At 40.0% G+C, this 21,423-nt stretch overlaps 1 protein-coding gene across 4 annotated transcripts in view; it reads right to left on the bottom strand.

The window, feature by feature from the left end:
• Positions 1–3,543: 3,543 nt before the first annotated feature.
• The window catches only part of ACOT9 (acyl-CoA thioesterase 9), a 37,166-nt gene continuing 19,286 nt past the window's right edge, over positions 3,544–21,423 (bottom strand). For 3 of the 4 annotated variants that reach the window (XM_075913310.1, XM_075913311.1, XM_075913312.1), the window contains 10 exons: positions 19,868–19,951; positions 18,842–18,951; positions 15,305–15,378; positions 12,377–12,444; positions 10,220–10,331; positions 7,587–7,677; positions 6,599–6,684; positions 5,249–5,336; positions 4,911–5,061; positions 3,544–4,624 (listed from right to left, as the gene is read on the bottom strand). In XM_075913310.1, coding sequence (XP_075769425.1) covers positions 4,536–4,624; positions 4,911–5,061; positions 5,249–5,336; positions 6,599–6,684; positions 7,587–7,677; positions 10,220–10,331; positions 12,377–12,444; positions 15,305–15,378; positions 18,842–18,951; positions 19,868–19,951 — 953 coding nt within the window. In that variant the 3' untranslated portion in view covers positions 3,544–4,535. The remainder of the gene's footprint in view (positions 4,625–4,910; positions 5,062–5,248; positions 5,337–6,598; positions 6,685–7,586; positions 7,678–10,219; positions 10,332–12,376; positions 12,445–15,304; positions 15,379–18,841; positions 18,952–19,867; positions 19,952–21,423) is intronic. The other variant, XM_075913313.1, reaches the window with a different exon arrangement.

The following is a 21,423-nucleotide window of genomic DNA, read 5'->3' as shown; positions in this document are numbered from 1 at the left end:
GATTGGGGGCCATCTGTAAATCAAAGTCACCAGAAATTTTATGAACCCACATGGGTACCCTTATGCATTCCATTCTATTCTGTATTTGCTAGGTTAGCTTTTTGGACTTTGGCCATAGCTACTGAGGGCAGTTTTCCATTTTCTTTCTTTTTTGTTTATTTTAAAAAAAATTCACTGGACACAAAGCTGGAAAATATGGTGCTTTAAGTATAAAAAGATAGGGACAGAATTGGGTATCCACTTTAACACATTACTGTTATGCAAGTAACAACATATTGTGCCAATGCAGTGTAAGAAGCAGACAGAATACAGATAGTTCTGAATTCTCAGCCACATTATTTATTTTTGGACATCCACCCATGTTCCTACTTATGAGGGAGGAAAAACAGAGAATTTGACAGACTTTTGGATAGATCAAACACATTTAGCTTTGAAAGGGTCTGTACATTTTATTGCCCTCTTATCTGGAATACAACCAGAAGGTACGTACAGTATCAAACGGATAAAAAGTATTGAATATCACCACATTGTCAAAGTTTCAACAGAAAGTTGGCTGAAAAGTTAAGAGGTTGTATATATGCAAATGGTAACTCAATCTAGATAGTATCAGTCTGACTTAACTTTTCCAGAAATGTTGTCTCACCCTCTCTTTACATAAACAAGAACAGCTTGGACAGGAATGACCAAGAGGTAACTGTGACACACTGTACTATTAGGGTCACCACTTTTACAAAACTAAGATAAATTTTACACAAAGTATGCCTTGTGAAGTATTTTAAAACTCATAATTCACTGATCATTACTGTCCTGGTAAAAAATGTGTGGCAATATCATATGTACAGGTATAAAATTCTACTGAGAAATATTGTATGCTACTAAGATGTATTCCAATTCTGAGGAAGCAGCCCAAACCAGTTCCTCAGAGAGAAAGGCAAATGAATGCCTCAGGCAGCTGTCCACAAAAATCAAAGAGACAAATCACTTTTTTCTTTTTAACCAATTCTTTTATGCCTCAGTACTCATAACCACTTTCGGTAGTTGTTAAACTTCTTTTATATAAACCAGTGCGTTTGGGAACATCTTTTGAGATACTAGGGATTGTGCATATTTTTTTTTTATTAAAATGACAGACTTTCTATGAGTTTGTACTGCACAGAAGGAAAAGCTAGGCAGTGCAAGATGCATAATACTGGGGAAAGTCTAGAACTGAGAATTTGCTAGTGTCACTGCAATATAATTCAGAGTGACTGGCTACAGCACTCATTCAGCTGTGAGTAATTCTGTATGCTTGAGACTAAGAACAGACCAAAGCAGTGTGAAAGGCACCCCAGGTTGAAGAACTGAGGGAACACAAGTGTTCAGCAGTAGACAGACTATACCTTGCAGTATGCCACAGCAATGCATGTACAGGCGTTTTTTTTCCTTTTTATATTAGTGGAAATAATTAAATTCCCTTCAAAAACAATGGCCTGGCTTTACTACAGGGAGGGAGACAGTCCTGGCCAGGATTCTGAATTCCTCAAATGCTAATATCAGGAAATAAGATACTACTATAGCACTTAATTCTATCAACTTATTCCCTTCTTGACTGCTGAGTCAGAGACAACATTACTTGCAATATAGATTTACACTCCAGCTTGCTGCACACTAAAATCACTTTGTGAATAAGACCTTAGACTCATTGATTTTTAAGACCAACAGATCATCTAATCTGACCTCCTGAACAACACAGGCCAAAGAATTTCAGTTAACCCTATCTTGTACACCATAACTTGTTTGGCTAAAACATCTTTCAGAAAGGCATCCAACTATGGAGTTGAAGACATCAAAAGATGGAGAATCTACCACCTCCCATGGTAGTTTGGTCCCATGGCTAAATAGCGCTCACTGTTAAAAATTGGTGCCTTTTTTCTAATTTGAATGCGTCTTCCAGCCAGTGGTTCTTGTGTATTTGTCTACTAGATTAAAAAGTTATTAGCCAGTATTTTCTCCCTTATACACTATAATCAAGTCATCCCAATCTTTTTGATTAAGCTAAACAAAACTGAGCTATTTGAGTCTCTGTGTAAAATATGCTTTTCAGTTTGCAAAATCTTTTTCGTAACTTTTCTGCACCTTTTCCAATTTTTCAAAACTGGCCATAGTATTCCATTAGTCTCACTGCTACTGTATGCAGAGGTAAAATCACCTCCCACCTCTATTCTCTACTTCACTGTTTATATACCCATAGCTTCACTAGGAGTCCTAAATACTTTCCAGGATACAGGCCCCCATTCTGTAGGTATGGCCTACATTCCTTGTTCCTAAATGGCCTTGCATTTGACTGTGTTAAAACACATTTGTTGGAATGGGTCCAGTTTAGAACATGACACAGATAGTTTTGTATGAATGCCCTGTCCTCATTTGTTACCCACATGCTTTATTAGCAGTGACTTTATATTTATTCCCTCATCAATGATAATATTGAAGAGTATCAGGACTAGGACTGTGCCCTGCAAAATCCCATCAGAAAACCCCACATCTGATGATGATTCACCACTGACTACTTCTTTTTGAGATCCATCAGTTAGCTAGTTCTTAACCCATTTAATATGTGCTTTATTGGTATTGCATAATGGTAATTTTTAAATCAATATTGCACAGTATTCAAAAGCCTACATATATTACTTCTATTATCCCTATTACTCTGTGGTGGCTCCCTTTCAGTAATTGCTGAATGGGATATCCATGTTTCACATCTGTTCCTTCTGATCTTCCTCTCTCTGTTGTCAAGTGCCAGTTTCTACGCTGTATGTTTCCACAAGAATTTTTTCTTTTCTTCTTTTGCTGCCACATAGGAGGCTTTTCTAAAGTGCTTACATCAGGCATGTCCAAAGTCTGGCCCGCGGGCCAACTGCGGCCCGTGTTCCGATTTAATATGGCCCCCGCTTCCTCCCCCTCTCCTGGCTCCCCGGCGCTCCTTTGAACTGGTGCGCCCAGCACGCCGCTTCCAGCCGCGCCGCCGCCGCCGCTGCCCATGGCCTCCGCGGTCCTAGAGCCTGCCCTGTAGGGCACGTCCGCAGCCCCGCTCCCCCGCTCGGCTGCGGGTTCACCCTGCCCCTGGGCCACCGTGAGGCTGTCGTGCCCTGCGCTCTCCGCCCGCCTCCGACCCGGCCCTCACGCATGTTCACGTCTTCAAATCTGGCCCTCTTTGAAAAAAGTTTGGACACCCCTGGCTTACATGGAGACTGTTCCATCTTCCTGCACAGTTATCTCATTGTCACCCAGATCTAGGACTTCCTTTTGTAACTCATCTTCTAGAGTTTTCATTATTTCTCTGAGATGTCAGCTGATGTCAGAGTCCATCTGCAACAGAACATTTCTTTTTACTTCATATGTTCCAAATAACCCTTTGGTGCTCTGATGGGGAAGATGTGTAGTACTTCATTACAGGCCATCTTCGTTCCACCAAGAACTAGCCTATGGTCCAGTTCAGGATTCTTTTTTCTAGCAATACTCTTATCTTGGAATCTTTCTGGATCTGAGAACACAGCGATCTTTCCACCCCGCGATCTGTCCTGCAAACTGTTCACCAGGGTCAATGGGCCCTGACTTCTGAAATGGAACAGTTCAATCCACTGCTGTTCTAGCAGCTTTCACATAAAGATGGAACAATGTTTTGTTCTAAAAAGCCTCCCTCCCCTTCCAACAAATGTACAACACACTGCCAACAGCATTTGTACTATATTTGGGCTAAAAGCTTTCAGGAATAATTCTCTCAGGAACTTGTCCTATGTCACCTTTCGTCCACTGAACCACTTATATAAAAGAATATGCAGAACTGGTGGGATCTCTCTCAGATATCTGTAAACTTCACATTTGGCCATTTCATTCTTTGTAAAAATCAGCATATCCACAAAAGAAATAGGAAACACGCAGCATCAACTCTTCAAAACAAGGGCCACAGTAACCTTGTGAAATCCCATCAACAGATAAATACATACATGATTGCTAGGACTGTGTTCACCTCACACTGGCCTTCCATTGTCCAGATATACCTGTTCCTGCGAAACAACAGGAGTCTGACTAACTCAGACAGGAACCTGGTCCAGATTTGCACAAAATAATCACACCGGGTTTCAACATATGCAGTCCTCCTTTTAGAGATGATAGCTTTCCTGTATCAGGGACCATAGTGCAAAGAACAAGCATAGGTGTAGTAGGAGAGAAGAGATGGAAAAGGTAACAAAACTGAGATTTCTCAATGGTAGTATTCCTGTAAAGTTTTCCCTCTATATTACCATGAACAGCCTACCATACCAGAATTTTAAAAAGCTATACATCTTAATCATGGAAGTGCTAAAGGGAATAGGAAGCCTACAGCTAGCTGTATAAATAGTGCTAAATGATTGCCTTTTTGTACAAAGCCAGACCACTTTTCAATATGCCTACACTGATTACCACAGTACATTAAATTTTAGGAATGCCATCACTGATACACTGTGCATAGGAAGCTAGCAATCTTTGGCAGACGTTGCTACAAAGCAAATATTTTTCTAAGGTGCTGCAGTAGTTTTCTCCATTTCTCTGGTTTCTTTCATGGTGGCACTGAAGTGCCGCTTCCCATCTAAATACAACATGGATTCTGAAATGAAAGGAAAAAAGGAAAGAAGAGTATTTTTAAAAATAGTTACTTTATAAACTGAGCCACAGGAGCCTATTGGAAATGACACAGACGACCACAACTGATAAGCAACAGGAAATACATTTGAATTATGGCAGGGTTAAGAATAAATACAGTTTAACACTAAGGAGCATTTTGTTTTACTCTGCTAGTAATAGTAGTCTATTAAAAATTAAGTATGCTCCACTAAGCAGACAGAAAATAGGTCATTTCCGTCCAAGGATGATGCCTTAAAATTGTGACTTACCACCATATGTTTTCGGGACAATCTCTGGCACCTCTCTTTCTGATGCAAATGTGAAATGAAAGATGTTGGTTGTCTTGTGCTCTCTAGTATCTGAATCATAAACCTCACTGTGTACTCTAATCTGGATATAGTTTTTTTCTGTATAACAGACCTAGACAGAGCAGGAGACACCTTTATTATCATTTACACTCAAGAAAAAGGGACTGAGAGGAGAACAGTTAATTCCACTGCTTGACTTTGGAAGTCAGTTTCTCTTTCCTGACTCATTGCCAGTGACTGATAATTAAAACATCAAGCTGAATAACCTTTTGATTGTTTGAAATGAGACCATCTCCTACCTGTGCAGAAAGCAGTAATAGGGACCCAATCTCAACTGGTCTTCGAAACATGATATCGTCTACTGCTACTACAAAAGGTCTGGAACCTCTGGCAGATTTTAAAAAAAAAAAAAAAAACAAAAAAAAAAACACTTTGTACTCAAGAGCAGGTACTTGTCTCTGTACAAGTTGAATCAATTTCAATTATCCTTAATACAAAATGTATCTGAAACTGTGCCACATAAATATATGAAATAAGAATTGCTAAAGAACACTTCCAGAATGCCAAAAAAATATCCTCCTGAGGGAATGTCAGAATAGAGGCAATACATGTTAGGGATGCTAGATATCATTTATTTTAGTAACTGTGTAGCCACAACAATTTTTAGCAGTTACACAGTTACTAAAATGCTCCCCGGGGGCGAGGGTGGCAACTAGTGCACTCTCAGCTCCACTCTCCAGGAGCCTCCTGCATCTTGTTCTGCTGCCTCCAATATAGAGGCAGCACTGACTCCCAGTTTCCTCCCACCCCACTGCCTCTGTGAGGGGTGCCTCCACAGAACCAGCACACCCAGGGACCATCTTAAAAGCCAGTTCCCCATGAGCACCAGCTCCCACTTCTCTTCCCCCACATTTGCTGCCTCTGATATAGAAGCAGCAAGGAGACGGGTTGCATGTAATCATTTGGAATAACTGATAAGCCCAGGTTTATCGGTTAATCATTTAAACATCTATACACTAACATCTCTACTACATGTACTCCTATCACCATTCTGGCTCCCATCCTCTTCTACTACACCACATAGTATAGAAACATTATGTAAGAGTCAAAACACATCTTCTGCTGCTTTTTGGTTTGTCTAGTCTTTTCCACAGACCTCACTCCTGCAAGCTTATATTTAACTTTCAGTATTAGCTTACTGCCACAGACTCAGAGTTCAAATTTTGCAACTTTGAAAGTTCAGGATTGGGGACCTTATCAGTTTCTAACAGTAAGTTGCTGTAAATTCATAAACACCAATATAACAACATGTAATTCCTAAAAGAACCCATGTTTATAATTTTCAGCCAACATGTGTATCTACAAGAGTTAGTAATAAAAGGACAGAAAGATACTTTAAAAATAAAACAAAATCAGCACCAGGACTCTAGTATGCAAATTCAGAGTTTAGTGACAATGAAAGGTGTGTTCTGACCTTGATTAGGTTAAAATTGCTGTTTGAACAGACATTCAAATATCAACCCCTTTTCTAATCCAACTACACTGACTTCTGAACTGTTATTTTGTAGGCTGGTTTTGGTTTCCCCCACTCCATTAATACACACACAAAATATTCTGGATTACACAAATACTGAAAACCTGAAACTCACCCATAACTGCAGGCTGTAGCCCATCCCAGCTCAAATGCTTTCCTCATGAGAAATCCCCCAAAGATTCTATTGAAAATGTTCCGTTCCTGCATTAGAAAAACAAACAGAAAACTGGCAACAATATGTATGTACTCACACAACACAGTGGTATTCTTGTTTATGGGAGTGTACACACAGTTCTTATATTATTTGGCAGGTGTACAGCAAACTAAAATATGTAGATGTCTAAATGACCCAACTTGCTTACGCAAGAGCTCACTTCATCCAAAAAAAAAAAAAAAAAAAAAAAAAAAAAAAAAAAAAAAAAAAAAAAAAACACACAAAACTGAGGTCAGACCACCTTAAACACTCTCTTCAGAATATGCCAGGTGTTTTCTCATTTGTATTGTACATTTCCTGAGCCCTACAGATAAATGTTTGTAACTTTAGGATTTGCACTGCACATATATGTTAGCTTGTATAATCAAATGCTAATTTAAAAAATTATTCATGGTAGACAAAAGGTGTTAACACAACATGAACTGTTTAATGTAATTTGAAAGTGCAAGACTAACTAGGGTCTCCACCTTCTTAATGACTGGTAATAAGACCACTAAGGCCCCCAATGCCTGCTCTGCCTTTTCCTTCACCCTCAAATTTTTAAAAAAAAGCATCAGGGCTTGTTAAATGGCACCAAACACACAAGCCGAAACCCAGACTACATTAATGAGAAGTGGACAGGTGGCAATCCAAAGACTAACTGATGAATACTATCCTTTGAACAATACCTATTGCTCTCAGATGTCTGTGGAGGAATTGCCTTACATAAGATACATCTCCTGAATAATAAAAAGTAGTACTAAAAGTTTTAGATTTAGAAGGTAATTATATTTTAAGTGTCAGAACAAAAAACAAAAAAGCCTAAGTTTAATGTCTTAGATCTGCCAACCTTAAAGATGATTCAGAACTTATTTGGACTTTTGTAACACATTAGTACTCCTTCAAATACCTGTGGATGGCAGATCTCCAAGCCCTTAAGTTTTGCATCTTCCATCCATACTGAATTGGGTGGTAACACACGACTCCGAAAACTTACAGTCCTGTAGAAACAACGGGGTTTAGGCAATACACCAGGAGTGGGCAACAATTTTTGCAGGAGGGCCACTTCACCAATTTTGGTAAGTGGTTGTGGACCAGCTCCTGTCACCCCTCCCCCCCAGAAAAGGTGGGGTCTCTAGGCCGCTTGCCCCTGGAGCAGGGAGGAGACTTTGCACATGAAGCCTGGGGACAGGGGAGCACACTAAGTCTCTCGCCCCTCTAACCCTGCCCTGCCCAGGGGCATGTGGTGCCTAGAGAGAAATGCTAGCAGTTTTGAACAGTGAATGACTTCATTCACTCCCCTGCCCCCAGGTCTCGATTGGCCTAGGGATGAGAGGTGCGTCAGGACAGGCCAGATCCAGCCTGTAGACTGCATTGCCCACCCCTGCAATGCACTTAATATCAAGCTCCAACAGTGTTCAACAATCTACAACTGCAAAAACAAAAAACCCCATGGCTGTGTCTACACTGGGCCACTTATAACCTGAAAGCTGTCTACACTGGCCACTTGCTTTTCCGGAAAAGCAATGACGATCTACTGTAAAATTGTCAGTGCTTTTCCGGAAAAAACTATGCTGCTCCCATTCGGGCAAAAGTCCTTTTCCGGAAAAACTATTCCGGAAAAGGGCCAGTGTAGACAGCACAGTAGTCTTTTCCGCAAAAAAGCCCCGATGGCGAAAATGACGATCGGGGCTTTTTTCCAGAAAAGCACGTCTACATTGGCCATGGATGCTTTTCCGGAAAAAGTGCTTTTCTGGAAAAGCATCCTGCCAATGTAGACGCACTTTTTCCGGAAATACTTATAACGGAAAACTGTTCCGTTTTAAGCATTTCCGGAAAAGGGTGCCAGTGTGTAGACATAGCCCACATGTATGCACAAATGCCAAGTAAGCCAGGATTCAAATGGAAGCACAAGAAACATATGCTGTTTCTGACAAACCTCAAAAACCACACCTTGATTAACGCAAGTGTGTAGTCTAAGGCCCCAATCCATCAAACATTTAACTTAAAGTGGATCATTTCAGTGGAACTAGTCACGTGAGTAAAGTTAGATTCTAATGCTCAAAATGCTTATGTATGTGCCTAAGGAGGAACCATTTATCATAAGACCATGAAAACCTCTCTCAAGGCCTGTGACTTGAGGTGCTTAATTAGCAAAAAACCTGAGCCAACCAGAAAAAACACACCACTCCATAGTCTCCAAACAATTACTACTATTTATTAAAGCAATGGTTTTCAACCCGTGGTTTGTGGACCACTGGGAGTCTGCAGACTTTTAAGATTTCTAAAGGAACACACATCTACATTCAAAATTTTTAAGGGCTCAAAAATTTAAAAAGATGAAAACCATTGTATTAGGATATAAGATGATGTGAATTGCCAGATAAACAATGTATCAGTGATTAATTTAAGATTTCAAAATTATCTAGGGATTTATTTGCACATATCTCTGCTAATTTTAAATGGAAAATACGTCTAACTCCATTAAGTAGCCTTGAAAATTTCAACTACATAACTCATTTTATATTAATTATTGGACTACATAAGGGCTCAGCTAATGTTTCTTCTAGACATTACAGAATTTTCTTCTGTATTGTTATTCCTGCTTTCTATTAATATAATTAGGTCAACATTGACTCAGAGTGCATGCAGCTAACTTTGCAGTTGTTCCTTCAGAAAGATAAAGATACCATGCATACAGAGAGATTTTAAAAACTCCTAAACGTACAAATGGCAATAAAAAAATATTTCCCTTACCCTGTTTTGTGTCATTTCTTCCTTTCTCTCACTTCACTTTCTGTATCTTATTTTGACTTTCCTGCTGTCTTTTCAGAATCTTGTTTCACTTCAGATTAAAAATATTACTAATTGTACAAGAATTACATTTTCAGCTTTCCTTTCCCTCTATTGTTTTTTCTAATTCTGCCATTTTTCAGATTACTTACTCCATCACTTTTAATCTTTCACTCTGGTTTTCTTGTCTATAAGACATAACTCTCTGTGTCTCTATTTCCCAATCGCATCATAAGCTGTAAAATTAGTATGCTAAGCATTTAGTCTCACAGGGTAGCAGAATTTATGTTTACAGCACACAATAAGAATCCTGGATCAGCAGGTGCAAAATATAGCCAATGAACACTTCTTCCCTTTAGAAATCTAGCCAGTCATAAAGGCACAGGGTTGCAATGCCAGTGCAATAGCTCCACACAGGGGGTTAAATTTTTCTTGTGGTTAAGCAGTAATAACCCTTTTCTTAAGATTATTTATGCTGCTTTTTCAGAAGCCTTCTACTGTAACCTCTTTGTTTTATTCTTGACTGCAGCTGCGGCATAGAATTAGCTTTCCTAGATGGCACAAAGTTCCATTCGGGAACATATGTGATATATCAATATACTGATGGCACTCTGGGCCCGATAAACTCTTGGATGCTGTCTCCTGTAAGTGATGAGATGGGGAAGCAAAAAGTAGCTACCTTTACAACTGAGCATTCAACTGCCTCATTACCATCCCTTCTTGCAAGTTATTAGTGCTTTCCCTACTTGCCTTGTGTCCAGTGTATTAAGGAATATGTTATGAACAATGGTTCTTTCTTCCGCAGTAGGAGCCATTTTCAGTAAGGATGCAGTGTTGAAATCAACTCTTCTTGTTTTGTTCACTAATGAAAAAATAAATCAAAGTGCAGAGATTGCAGAACATCATTCGGTTTTAAATTGCTTTACAAAAGGGTCAACTCTCCATTTTAAAATTCATCGCCAGATTAAATGCTTTTTGTATTCACAGACTATTATCAGAAACTTGCTTTTAATATTTGTCTGCATTAAAGAAAAAATATAGTGTAATCTGCCTCACTAAAATCAATGGGAGTTTTACAACTGATTCCTCTGGAGCGAAGATTCCCCCCATACATTTTATTTAGGTGTTTAGTTTTAAATGGTCACTTAGTTTGTGTGTCAAAGGAATGTGTTAGCCCTTTAAACACAGTAGTGTCAGGATATTTATTTAACCATTACAGACTGATTTATAATAAAGAATGCAAAGTAACAGAGAGTGAATGACATTTCTACTTTTTGTATCATTTGGCAGTAAATACCCTAAATATTTACTGAATATAGTGTAAACCTTTTAAGGAAAAAGATCAAGAGGCTTGTGGTGACAAATTCACAAGGACATGAGCTATGATTAAACCAGTTATTGCAACCCACAATTTTAACTTAGTTGATTATTTGAACTCAAAGGTGTTAAAAACTGCTCAAAAACAAGGTATTTTTGAAGCAAACTTTAATGAAATAAGTGAAGAAAAAACAAGAAAAAACATAGATAGTATATGCTGCCACAAACCCCAAAGATTTACCAGGCACATACAAAAAGTTAACTATGACTTCGTCTCTATTTATGTTTTATGATGTGAAATATATTTAGGAAATAAAGAAACAGACCAACAATGATTAATTTTGGTTGCCACTGTTTTTGGATGCCCATGTTGAGATAACTAAAAGAGCTCAATTTTAAAATAGTGATGAGCATCCCGTAGTTAAAAATCTTTAGTGTCCAATTGCCATCCTAAGATTAAAGCACCAAAAACTGAAGGCAATGACATCTACCTACACATTTAACATTAAGCATATGCTTTAAAGCTCCTATTCAGGATATCATTTATGGGGAAGATATTATGTGATTCAACTTAGATAGTATAGCCCTCATTGTGCTACAATCCAAATATGGAGACAAGAGAAGATGCAGCAGTTCAGGAAGTATGATTTATTTAACTAACATATACACAGTTTCCTTACTCTCAGTTTAGCTATTCACCACTTCTGATGTACAGTAAAACTCCACTGATCCGGCATCCAATGCTCCTGCACTCCTGATGGTCTGGCACCATCAGGAACCCAGAAGTGCTCCGGCTGCCGGACAATTGGAGCTGCTCTGTGCCCGGCTTCCCCGATTCAGCCGCTGCTAAAACTGACCAGCAGCTGACTTGGGGACGCCTGGGGCAGAGCAGCTGGGGTGCTGCCGGGTTGGTCCCGTAGCGCCCACTCTTCGGCACTGTGGGACCAACCCAGCAGTACCCCAGCTGCTCTGTCTCAGGCATCCCCAAGAGCAGCTGAGGTGCTGCCGGGTTGGTCTTGCAGCGCCGAGGGGTGGCACTACCGGACCAACCCGGCAGCACCCCAGCTGCTCTGCCGCAGGCGTCCCCGATTCAGCCGCTGCTGAAACTGACCAGCAGCGGCTGAATCGGGGATGCCTGGGGCAGAGCTGGACTATTGGAAGGGAGGGCTATGAGGGGTCTGGGGTGGCATCCCCCCCACCCCACCCCAGACCCCTCATAGCCCCCCTTTCCGATAGTCTGGCATATTTGATAATCTAGAACCCCCTGGGTCCTAAAGGTGCCGGAATATCAGAAGTTTACTGTACTACAATAGTATTTTAAAATTGATACAACTAGATATGGTCTAAATTAAATCCCTGCATGTGAGATAAGATTTGGGGGGGGGGGGGAATGTTTCAAAATCGAGATTAAAAATTCATGGTTTGGACTTATCTCCAGGTACTAGCACATGTGTGAGATGGAAGTAAATTTGATCTTAAATAAATTAGAAGCAAGTCTTGCTAGCAGAATTTCTGAACTCCACTTAGTTACTGCAATGAATCTATATAGAGTTTCCCACCACCATAAAGCATACATGAAATATTACATACATTCTCCTTTCTTGAAGATTTCTTCCTCCTCTGTGCCCTCAGGAATTAAGGGATTAACAAATGCTGGCCTATGGATATGAATTATTTTAGAAGCGAGATGCTTTAGAAAAAAAAAAGTCATATAAATGCACAGTGGGAAAAGTCACTAGATACTCCTTCATTTTTGTTTACATAAAATCAAAAAAAGCTTTTTTACGTGTAAAATGACTTCTACAGAAATAAATTTCATAAAACAGCTGGTGATCCTGGAAGGTCACCCATTGGTTTCATTGCTCAGCAGATTTCAAACTGTTAATAGCTATCTGGCAGAATTAAAAATGAGACCTCAGCATTTATTCTTTTATAAAGTTAAATTATAACCTAAATTTTCATACAAAAGGTTACTGCAGACTGAAACCATTTAGAAGTACAGTAAACTGTAATCTAGGATTCTCTATAATAACTGTCTAAGAGTTGTCTAAAATAATGAAATAAAATAACTTCAAAAAAACTTGTAGCAAGCCTTTTGCCATAATCTATCTATTTCAGCAGTGGCCTTATCAGCAACCAAAAGCTGTTTACTATGCATACAGTTTACCAAATAAGAACATATGAATTGGACTGTAGGCAGCTTCTTATGTTTGTTGTGCCTCATAAATGTATAATGTTCAATGCCTAATTACGTAGATCAAATTCACATACAAATCTCTCAAAAAGCAAGATGACTCTTTACTTTAAAGAGCCCTCCCTCTCCATAATCTGGAGAAGTTAATTTTGTTCTTAAATTGTTAAACTACGTTCAGATTGAATACAAACATACATGATACATGTTATGTTTGCATCATGCTATACTGTTGAGGCAGCTTCTCACTCTTCCCCAGCCTTCAAAGAGGCTGTTGGTGAAGCATTCTCTCCTCTTTGCTCTGCCAAATCCCAGATATGCTAACTTTCCAAACATGCTGAAAAGCTTAGGTTCTCTCTTTCTGTTCTCTGACTATGCATGATGAAGCTGGGCTGAGGTGGTCTCTTTAGATAATGTGTGTGCGCGTGCATGCACACAATTTCATAATTACTCATATCTGAAGTTAGGAAGAATTGATACAGTCATTAGAGAAATAGCCTACAACCTGAGTTGCCCCTGGCCAATTACTATTCTACCCAACCATCCGGGTATGTCTTAGTAAAGTCACTTAATCTCTCTGTACATCTATCTGAAAAATGGGAACAGCAGCACCTCCTACCATACAGGGTGTTGTGAGGATAAACACATTAAAGACTGCAAGGTGCTCAGAGATGACAGTAACAAGACCCATTAAGTAACAAGGCTAAATACTTCATAAATTTTAAAAAAATAAACATGTCCATATTACTATGTCAAAGACATGGCATTATCTTAATCACAAAAATACTTTTTATTATTACTCATAGAAAAAGTTATTAAACCTATTATGAATAGAAAGACTTAAGATTTTTGAAAATTGCAAACTAAACAAGGAAGAAAAAGTTTTACTTAAACCTTCCCCAGTAATACTAGTGCCATATAAGGCAAAAGAGAAAATCAGTTTGCTTGGCTTAAATAACCAAGCAAAATAAAGTGGGAAATAAGATGGAGAATGTAAATTAGAATTTTAAAATACACAGGCCCAGTTATTACTTAAACAAGTTGGCTGTGTCTACACTGGCATGAATTTCCGGAAATGCTTAAAACAGAATAGTTTTCGTTATAAGTATTTCCGGAAAGAGCGTCTACATTGGCAGGCTGCTTTTCCGGAAAAGCATCTGTGGCCAATGTAGACGCGCTTTTCTGGAAAAGAGCCCCGATCGTCTACACTGGCCCTTTTCCGGAACAGTGTTCCGGAGTAAGGACTTATGCCCGAGCAGAACAGTTTTTCCGGAATAGCGGCTGATTTTGTACAGTAGAGCATCGTTGCTTTTCCGGAAATTCAAGGGCCAGTGTAGACAGCTCGCAGCTTATTCCGGAAAAGCGGCTGATTTTCCGGAATAAGTGGCCCAGTGCAGACACAGCCGTTGTGTGTTAACAGAGTCCTCTAAGGAACTCACAGCCTTCTCAGTATGGTATTAAAATTATATTTGAGAGTGACCATTTGCAAGATGAGGATCAGCCCTTCACTCCACTGATACAAGGAGGTATTAATTTTCATGATTACAGTAGATTTCTGGGCTACATCTAGACTGCACTGCTTTTTTGGGATACCGGATGTATCCCGAAAAAGCAATGCCTCATCCAAGGAATGCGTCCACTTTTTTGAAATTTTTTTGAAAGAATGAATGTGCTCTTTTCCCATGTCTATGAACCTTGTTCTACGAGGAATAAGGGATGGCTCGAAAGAGCACTTTCTTTCACAATTTGGTGCCGTGTAAGTGTGCTAAATTTTGAAAGAGCCTCTTTCGAAAGTAAATCAAAAAAAGATATGCAATTTGAGTACTGCAAATGGCATATCCTTTTCTGATTTAACAGTGCAATCCAGACGTAGCCCTGGTTGGTTCTAGATGAGACTGCCTTTTGTCACGTAATCAGGTCTAAACAGGGAAAACCCATTTCTAGAAATGAGTCTAACGCTAATTATAGTTTGAAAACAGTACTCTCTACAGTTCTGTAAAGCTAGCTGTAGACCTCCTCTCCCTCAAGCTCTCCTCAAAAGAAATTGAAAATATACGGCCTATTTCCTAATCCCATGGTGTCCAACATGCAAGCCACTAACCATATGTGGCTTTGGTTGGTTAAGCGTGGCTAGTTGACTTGAACAATTAGTGGCTACTGCTTCAGAACTAGCTGGACACCACGGTCCTAACCTCCCTCCTCCTCCCCCCCCAAAAAAAGAGAGAGGCAAGTATACGATTTACTTATAACTAAAGCGCACATAAAAGTTACAACATTTGTCATTTCCAGCAACAAGTATTCAACGGTGTCCCTTACAGATAAATTACCTCTTGTTTTCTGGATCACGGGCTACCATGACAAAGGTTGCATCTAACACAGGGCTGTAAGCACCATCATGTAACTAAGACAGAAGGAACAAATCCAGTGTTAATGTCTACATAGGCGACACTGATTAATAAGAAACACAGTTCATACTAATAGCACAGGTACAATATTGTTTGCTTTTACATTTCACCCCTTTCCAGTTCTCTTGCATTAGACCTATGACAAAGAGAAGTTTTCAACATAATACAGTAAACTTCTGATAATCCGGCACCTTTAGGACCCAGGGGGTGCCAGATTATCAGATATGCCGGACTATCGGAAGGGGGGGCTATGAGGGGTCTAGGGTGGGGGGATGCAGCAGCGGATGAATCAGGACACCTGCAGCAGAGCAGCTGGGGTGCTGCCGGGTTGGTCCGGTAGCGCTGACCCTTGGTGCTGGAGACCAACCTGGCAGCACCCCAGCTGCTCTGCCCCAGCTGTCCCCAAGTCAGCCGCTGATGATACTGATCAGCGGCTGACGCCAGGAAGCCCGAGGCAGAGCTGATCTGCCCCAGGCTTCCTGGAGTCAGCCGCTGGTCATTTTCAACAGCAGCTGAATCGTGGACAGCTGGGGTGCTGCCGGGTTGGTCCCACAGCCCCGAGGGGCAGCACTACAGGACCTATCCGGCAGCACTCCAGGTGCTCTGCCCCTGACTTCCCCGATTCAGCCGCTGGTCAGTTTTAGCAGCGGCTGAATTAGGGAAGCTGGGGGCAGAGCAGCTCCAATGGTCCAGCTGCCCAGAGCACTTCCGGGTTCCTGATGGTGCCGGACCATCAGGAGTGCCGGACCATCGGAGTTTTACTGTACTCTGTTTCAGCAGAACTGCAATGCAACTATTCAGCAGTGGCACACGTTTTTAGTAAATAATTTGTCCATTATTTAACCATGTATATTTTTGTAGACCAACTGTACTCCAATTAAAGTATCTTATTTAATCACAGGCCTTCATTTGTTTCCAGGGACATTCATGAATTCTCTCTTAGGGTGCGTCCATCTAGACAGCACCCTTCTGTTGGAACAAGCTACGAAATTTGTACTATGCAAACTGCATAGCTTATTCCGAGTCTAGCTCGAAAGAGCTTATTTTGAAATTTGCAACTGTGTAGACGCACCAAATTTCAAAATAAGGCACTATTCTGACAAATCCCTTAACCTTTCTGAAACAAAGATTACAGGGACATCAGAATAGTGCGCCCATCATTTTGAGAAATACCAGGTGCTTTTAAAGATGCGGCATTGCTATTTCGGGATAGTGGAAGTATCCCAAAATAGCAATAGTCTAGATGTACCCTTACAGTGCTAAAAAGCCAAGTTGATTTACACACTAGAAGATATCAACGTAACACCTTGGAAAAACTGATCTGAAATCGACAAGATGACATTCAATAAAGGCAAGTGCAAAATAATTCATTTAGGAAGCGGTAGAGAGGAAAATCAACTCTACAGCTACAAAAAGAGGAATAATTAAGGCCAGGTAGTGGTGCTGCTGAAAAGGATCTGGGGAATTGTAATGCATCACAAAATGAATACAAATCAACATTGTGATATGCACTTAGAAAAATGGCTAATATAATTCTGGGGGGGTATTAATGGGAAAGTCATATACAGAAACATGGGAGGTATATGTCCCACTCTAGTTAGCACTGTGAGACTACTTTATCAAATTTTGGACACCACACTTTAAGAAAGATGTGGGCAAACCAGGGAGAACAGAGAAAAGCAATAAAAATAAGGGTTACGAAACCTGACCTTTGAGGAATGGTTAAAAACTGACATGCTTAGTCTTAAAAAAAAAAAAAAAAAAAAAAAAAAACAGAGGGGGCAGGACCTAATAGTAGTTTTCAAATATGTTAAGTGCTATTATAAAGAGATGAAATACACTACCTTCTCATCCACAGACTCAGAGGCTTCAAGGCCAGAGGGGACTATCAGAATCATCCAGTTGGACATCCTGTACATTGCAGTCCACATCCACACATAACCGAGATAGCCAAAAGTTATGGACTGGAGTTACCGAAGCCATCAAATTTTGATTTAAAGACTTCAAATTACATAGAATCCAGCCTTGCCTCCAGTTCAAACCACTCCCACACTACAGAGGGATACGAAAAATCCCATAGTCTCTAACCATGGGAAAAATGTCCTCCTAACCCTAAATATAGTTATCTGTTAAACGCTGTGCACATGGGCAAGACCCACCAACCAGCCATCTGAAAAAGAATGGGACCTTGTCTACATTAAAAGGAAGATTGCCACTGCTGCAATTGAGCTTCTGGAGTTTGAATTAGCAAGTCTAGTTAAAACTTGCTAAATCCAACTCAGAGGATGACCCTGCCGGCATCTAGTACTCCTGCCTTTGCAAGGTCAGAGAAGCCGAGAAGAGCAAATGCTCCCATCGGCCTCCTGCTGTGGGGATGCCACCAAGCTCGACTTAAGGAAAGCCAACTCCAGTTATGCATTCTATGTAGCTGGAGTTGCATACCATAAGCCAAGCTGTGGGATCTAGTGTAGTCCTTATCTACAATGGCTTAGGCCATCTCATCACGCCATCCCTCTGTAAATCTACTAATCTTATCTTTAAACAAATTGGAATTTTTGTTCCCACTACTTACCTTGGAAAACTGTTCCAGAACATCACTCCTCAAAATTAGATGGCTTCTAATTATTAAAGACTAAACTAATTGATGGCAGATTTATATCCCTTTGTTCTTGTGCCAACACTGGCCCTTAACTTAAAAAACTACCCTCCCTTTCTAGGCAGTTACGAAGAGGATGGTGATCAATTGTTCTCCATGTCAACTGAAGATAGGACAAGTAGTAATGGGCATAACATGAAGCAAGAGATATTTAGATGAGATATCAGGAACAACTTTCTAACTACCAGGGTAGTTAAGCTCTGGAATAAACTTCTCAGGGAGGTTGTGAAATTCCCTTCCCAAGAATGGGTTAGACAAACACCTGTCAGGAATGATCTAGGTTTACTCCATCCTCAATTCGCCAGAGGAGGGTGAAAGTGGACTAGATGACCTCAAGAAGTCTCTTCCAACCCTAAGTTTCTATTATATCTCATTTCAACATCAAACTCTGACACTCTAATATGGACATCTTTTGATGTTAAAATAAAGAACACATTTCCAGAAAGGAAGGAGAACCCCTTTGTCTGAGGAGAAAATGAAGGCTTAGAGACTGCCAAGCTGCATGAGACCAATGGTCCAACTTGTCTCCAATGCTATCAGATCTTTCTGTAGAAGATATAAATACACCTGCCATAAACAACTATGCTTTGGAGAAGAGAGAACAGGGAACTATATTCCTAATCTCAGACCACTGATAATCATTTAGGTTCTGAAGCACAGGGGTTGGCAGACCTTCTAAAACAGATGATACCCACAGTGCAATTTAGGTTTCTAACGTTATCACTCATAATTTCTTCTGAAGTGTTGAAGATATCTTGGGAGAAATTGAGAGTATTCTGCTATAGAAGAAACAGGTCACTGACCCCAGCCTGAAGCATGTGCATCTTCACTTCCATTGAGGTCTTCCCAACCCAAGAAACATTTCCAGTGAATTTGATATCACAATCTGGGTATATGACCTTCTTGCACAAATCTAGAATATACATGACATTGTGTTAGAGCAAAATAACTGAAGTTTAGTATTTAAAAAGCCAGAGTCTGAAATTCTCTGAGGCTACTTCATATATGTAGCACAAAGTGGCCTTAAAGCAGCCAGAGACAGCCAATCAATATTGTACCCAGTAAACAGAAACTCTCTGCTGGCGGAGGCAGCTCAACCAGCTTCTATATAAGCCACTCTCCTCCTAACCTCAAGGGAAGAAGCAGGTTTGGGCAGCACACAGAAGAAAGAAGCATGACAGATTACAGTAAAGTTCCACTACAAACCATCCTCCACTGGTGTAACTGTTTTTCCATTAGGGACCCTATATCCCTATAAATTGGTTCCCTGCAGACCAACGTGGCAAAGAATCAGGGCCATGATGTTTCCTGTTCACACAATAAATTGATTCTATGGCAGCTATGTGGTATTAAAACCAAGATTAGCTCTGGTTTAGAATCATCAACAAGGGACTTACAGACACACGGTTGGTGTCACTTTTCAGTCATCTTAATTTAAAAAAGATGTAGTTGGCAAAGAGTTACATTATTATTTTTAAGTATCATTAATGTGCTTGGTTACATATTGTACAAAATCAAAGCTGAATCTATAAGCCTCCTTCTCAGAAGACATGAAACACTGGCTTGTCAATATCTAGGAGATTGACTTGATCGATGCAAAATTGAATACAGAAGCACATGAAACATGAAATATTTAGTGTTTGCAAAGAAAAGCATCAGAAAAGGCAAAATAGTATCTAAGAGAAAATGCAAGGTATCAGAATTAGTGCCAAACAATTTCACAAACAAAAGAGGAAGAAAAAAAAACAGTTTCTGCTGGCGATAAGCAGCTAATTTCTAAGTGCTAATACAATAGACCATGATTTTTAGTTGATTAAATGATCACTTACCTATTTTATCTACCAGGGCTGTAACTATTGACAAAGGAGATCTCTGAGAAGCTTCATGCTTGGTGTGAATGTAACAAATGAGAACTGTGGAAAGATCAAAGAACTAATCTGTTACAATCTCTTTTAAAATATACCGAGAACAAGTAAAGCGTGGAACAAGCTTCACAATGCAGTCATTGTGATACTTAATGTAGGCCACATGTACAGTTTAAACAAAACTGAGGGCAAACAAGACCCTGAAAAGGATTAATGGTTAAAACAATTAATTTGTTTACAATACTGTTGCCCAGAGCAACATTTAAGTTAATTTGAGCTGATCATTCAGCTATATCTGCTCCTTAGAGATCAATTCCACATTGCAATGGATTTTTTCAGTGCTTATACAATTTAGACATTAAGGAGATTTTTGTAACTGAGGATATGCATACACTGCGAAAAAAGTGTATTCTTAACACAGATTAGTTACCACAGTTAAAATAGTAGTAACTCAGATTAGCAGACTGAGTTCATCCTCAGGCTCTTCTATAGGTTTTAATTCAAGATGCTAACCCAGATTAAAAGCCAAATTGCTATGCCTTCACTGGTATTATAACCTGAGACAGCTAAACTACGTTAAGAACATACCCTTTTTTATTTTTGACTATATAGACATACTAGCAAATTACATACAAACTAAAATTACACAGAGGACTTGTTTATACTGCTCTCTACACATTATATTGAAATGTAAGTACAATGCTTTCCAATTAATTTATTTTAGAAATATACTAGATTTACCCAGTGTTGCTTAGTTCACTAACTCGATTAATTTTTGTTTTTCTTCGTTTAAAGCATTGCTCTGGTGTGGGGCTGGAGATAGGGATTCAGTATGCAAGATTTCACAGGGATAGAGGACTACCCCAGCCTCTCTCACTGCAGTAGCTTAGGGCTGGGTGAGAAGCACCTCTCCATGGCTGCTGCAGCTCCAGCAAGTACAGCAGGTGCAGGCTTGTCTGCTCCCTGTACTCCCCAGACAGACTGAGGAATGGAGGAACAATATAACCATGGGTCTACATAAATTTCATAGCAAGCTTGAGGTCACAAAGTCTCTCCACAAAGGCAACTGAAGAGCTGGAACATGATGGCATCTGCTGGTATACAAGCATCTACCTCTTTAAGCATCTCGCAACAATGACAGTTGATATCCCACCCAGACAATTTAATACTGAGCAGCTTTGTAATCTGCAGTTGAAGGCTGCTTGATGGTATTGTCCTGGGACTTATGCACTGCTTCTTGCTTCTACATTCTTGTTCTCAGGATGACCTGATGGACTGCTCCAGCAAAGGGTGACCATAGTAAAGTGGTGGGCAACCCAGCCCACGAGGTTCTATGTGTGGACTGCAAAACATTTTGTTTACCATTGCCCATGCGGAGGGTTGGCAGAGTCTGCTGGTTTCCAGCCACATAGCTTTTGTCCTACTGGTATTACTAAAGTGATACTCAGATACAGCAAGTATCAGAAGGGTAGTGTGTTAGTTTGTATCTGCAAAAACAATGTGGAGTTCCATGGCACCTT

The sequence above is a fragment of the Pelodiscus sinensis genome, chromosome 1 (genome assembly GCF_049634645.1).
Source record: "Pelodiscus sinensis isolate JC-2024 chromosome 1, ASM4963464v1, whole genome shotgun sequence".
Lineage (NCBI taxonomy): Eukaryota > Metazoa > Chordata > Testudines > Trionychidae > Pelodiscus > Pelodiscus sinensis.
This window is presented reverse-complemented; position numbering and strand designations above follow the sequence as displayed.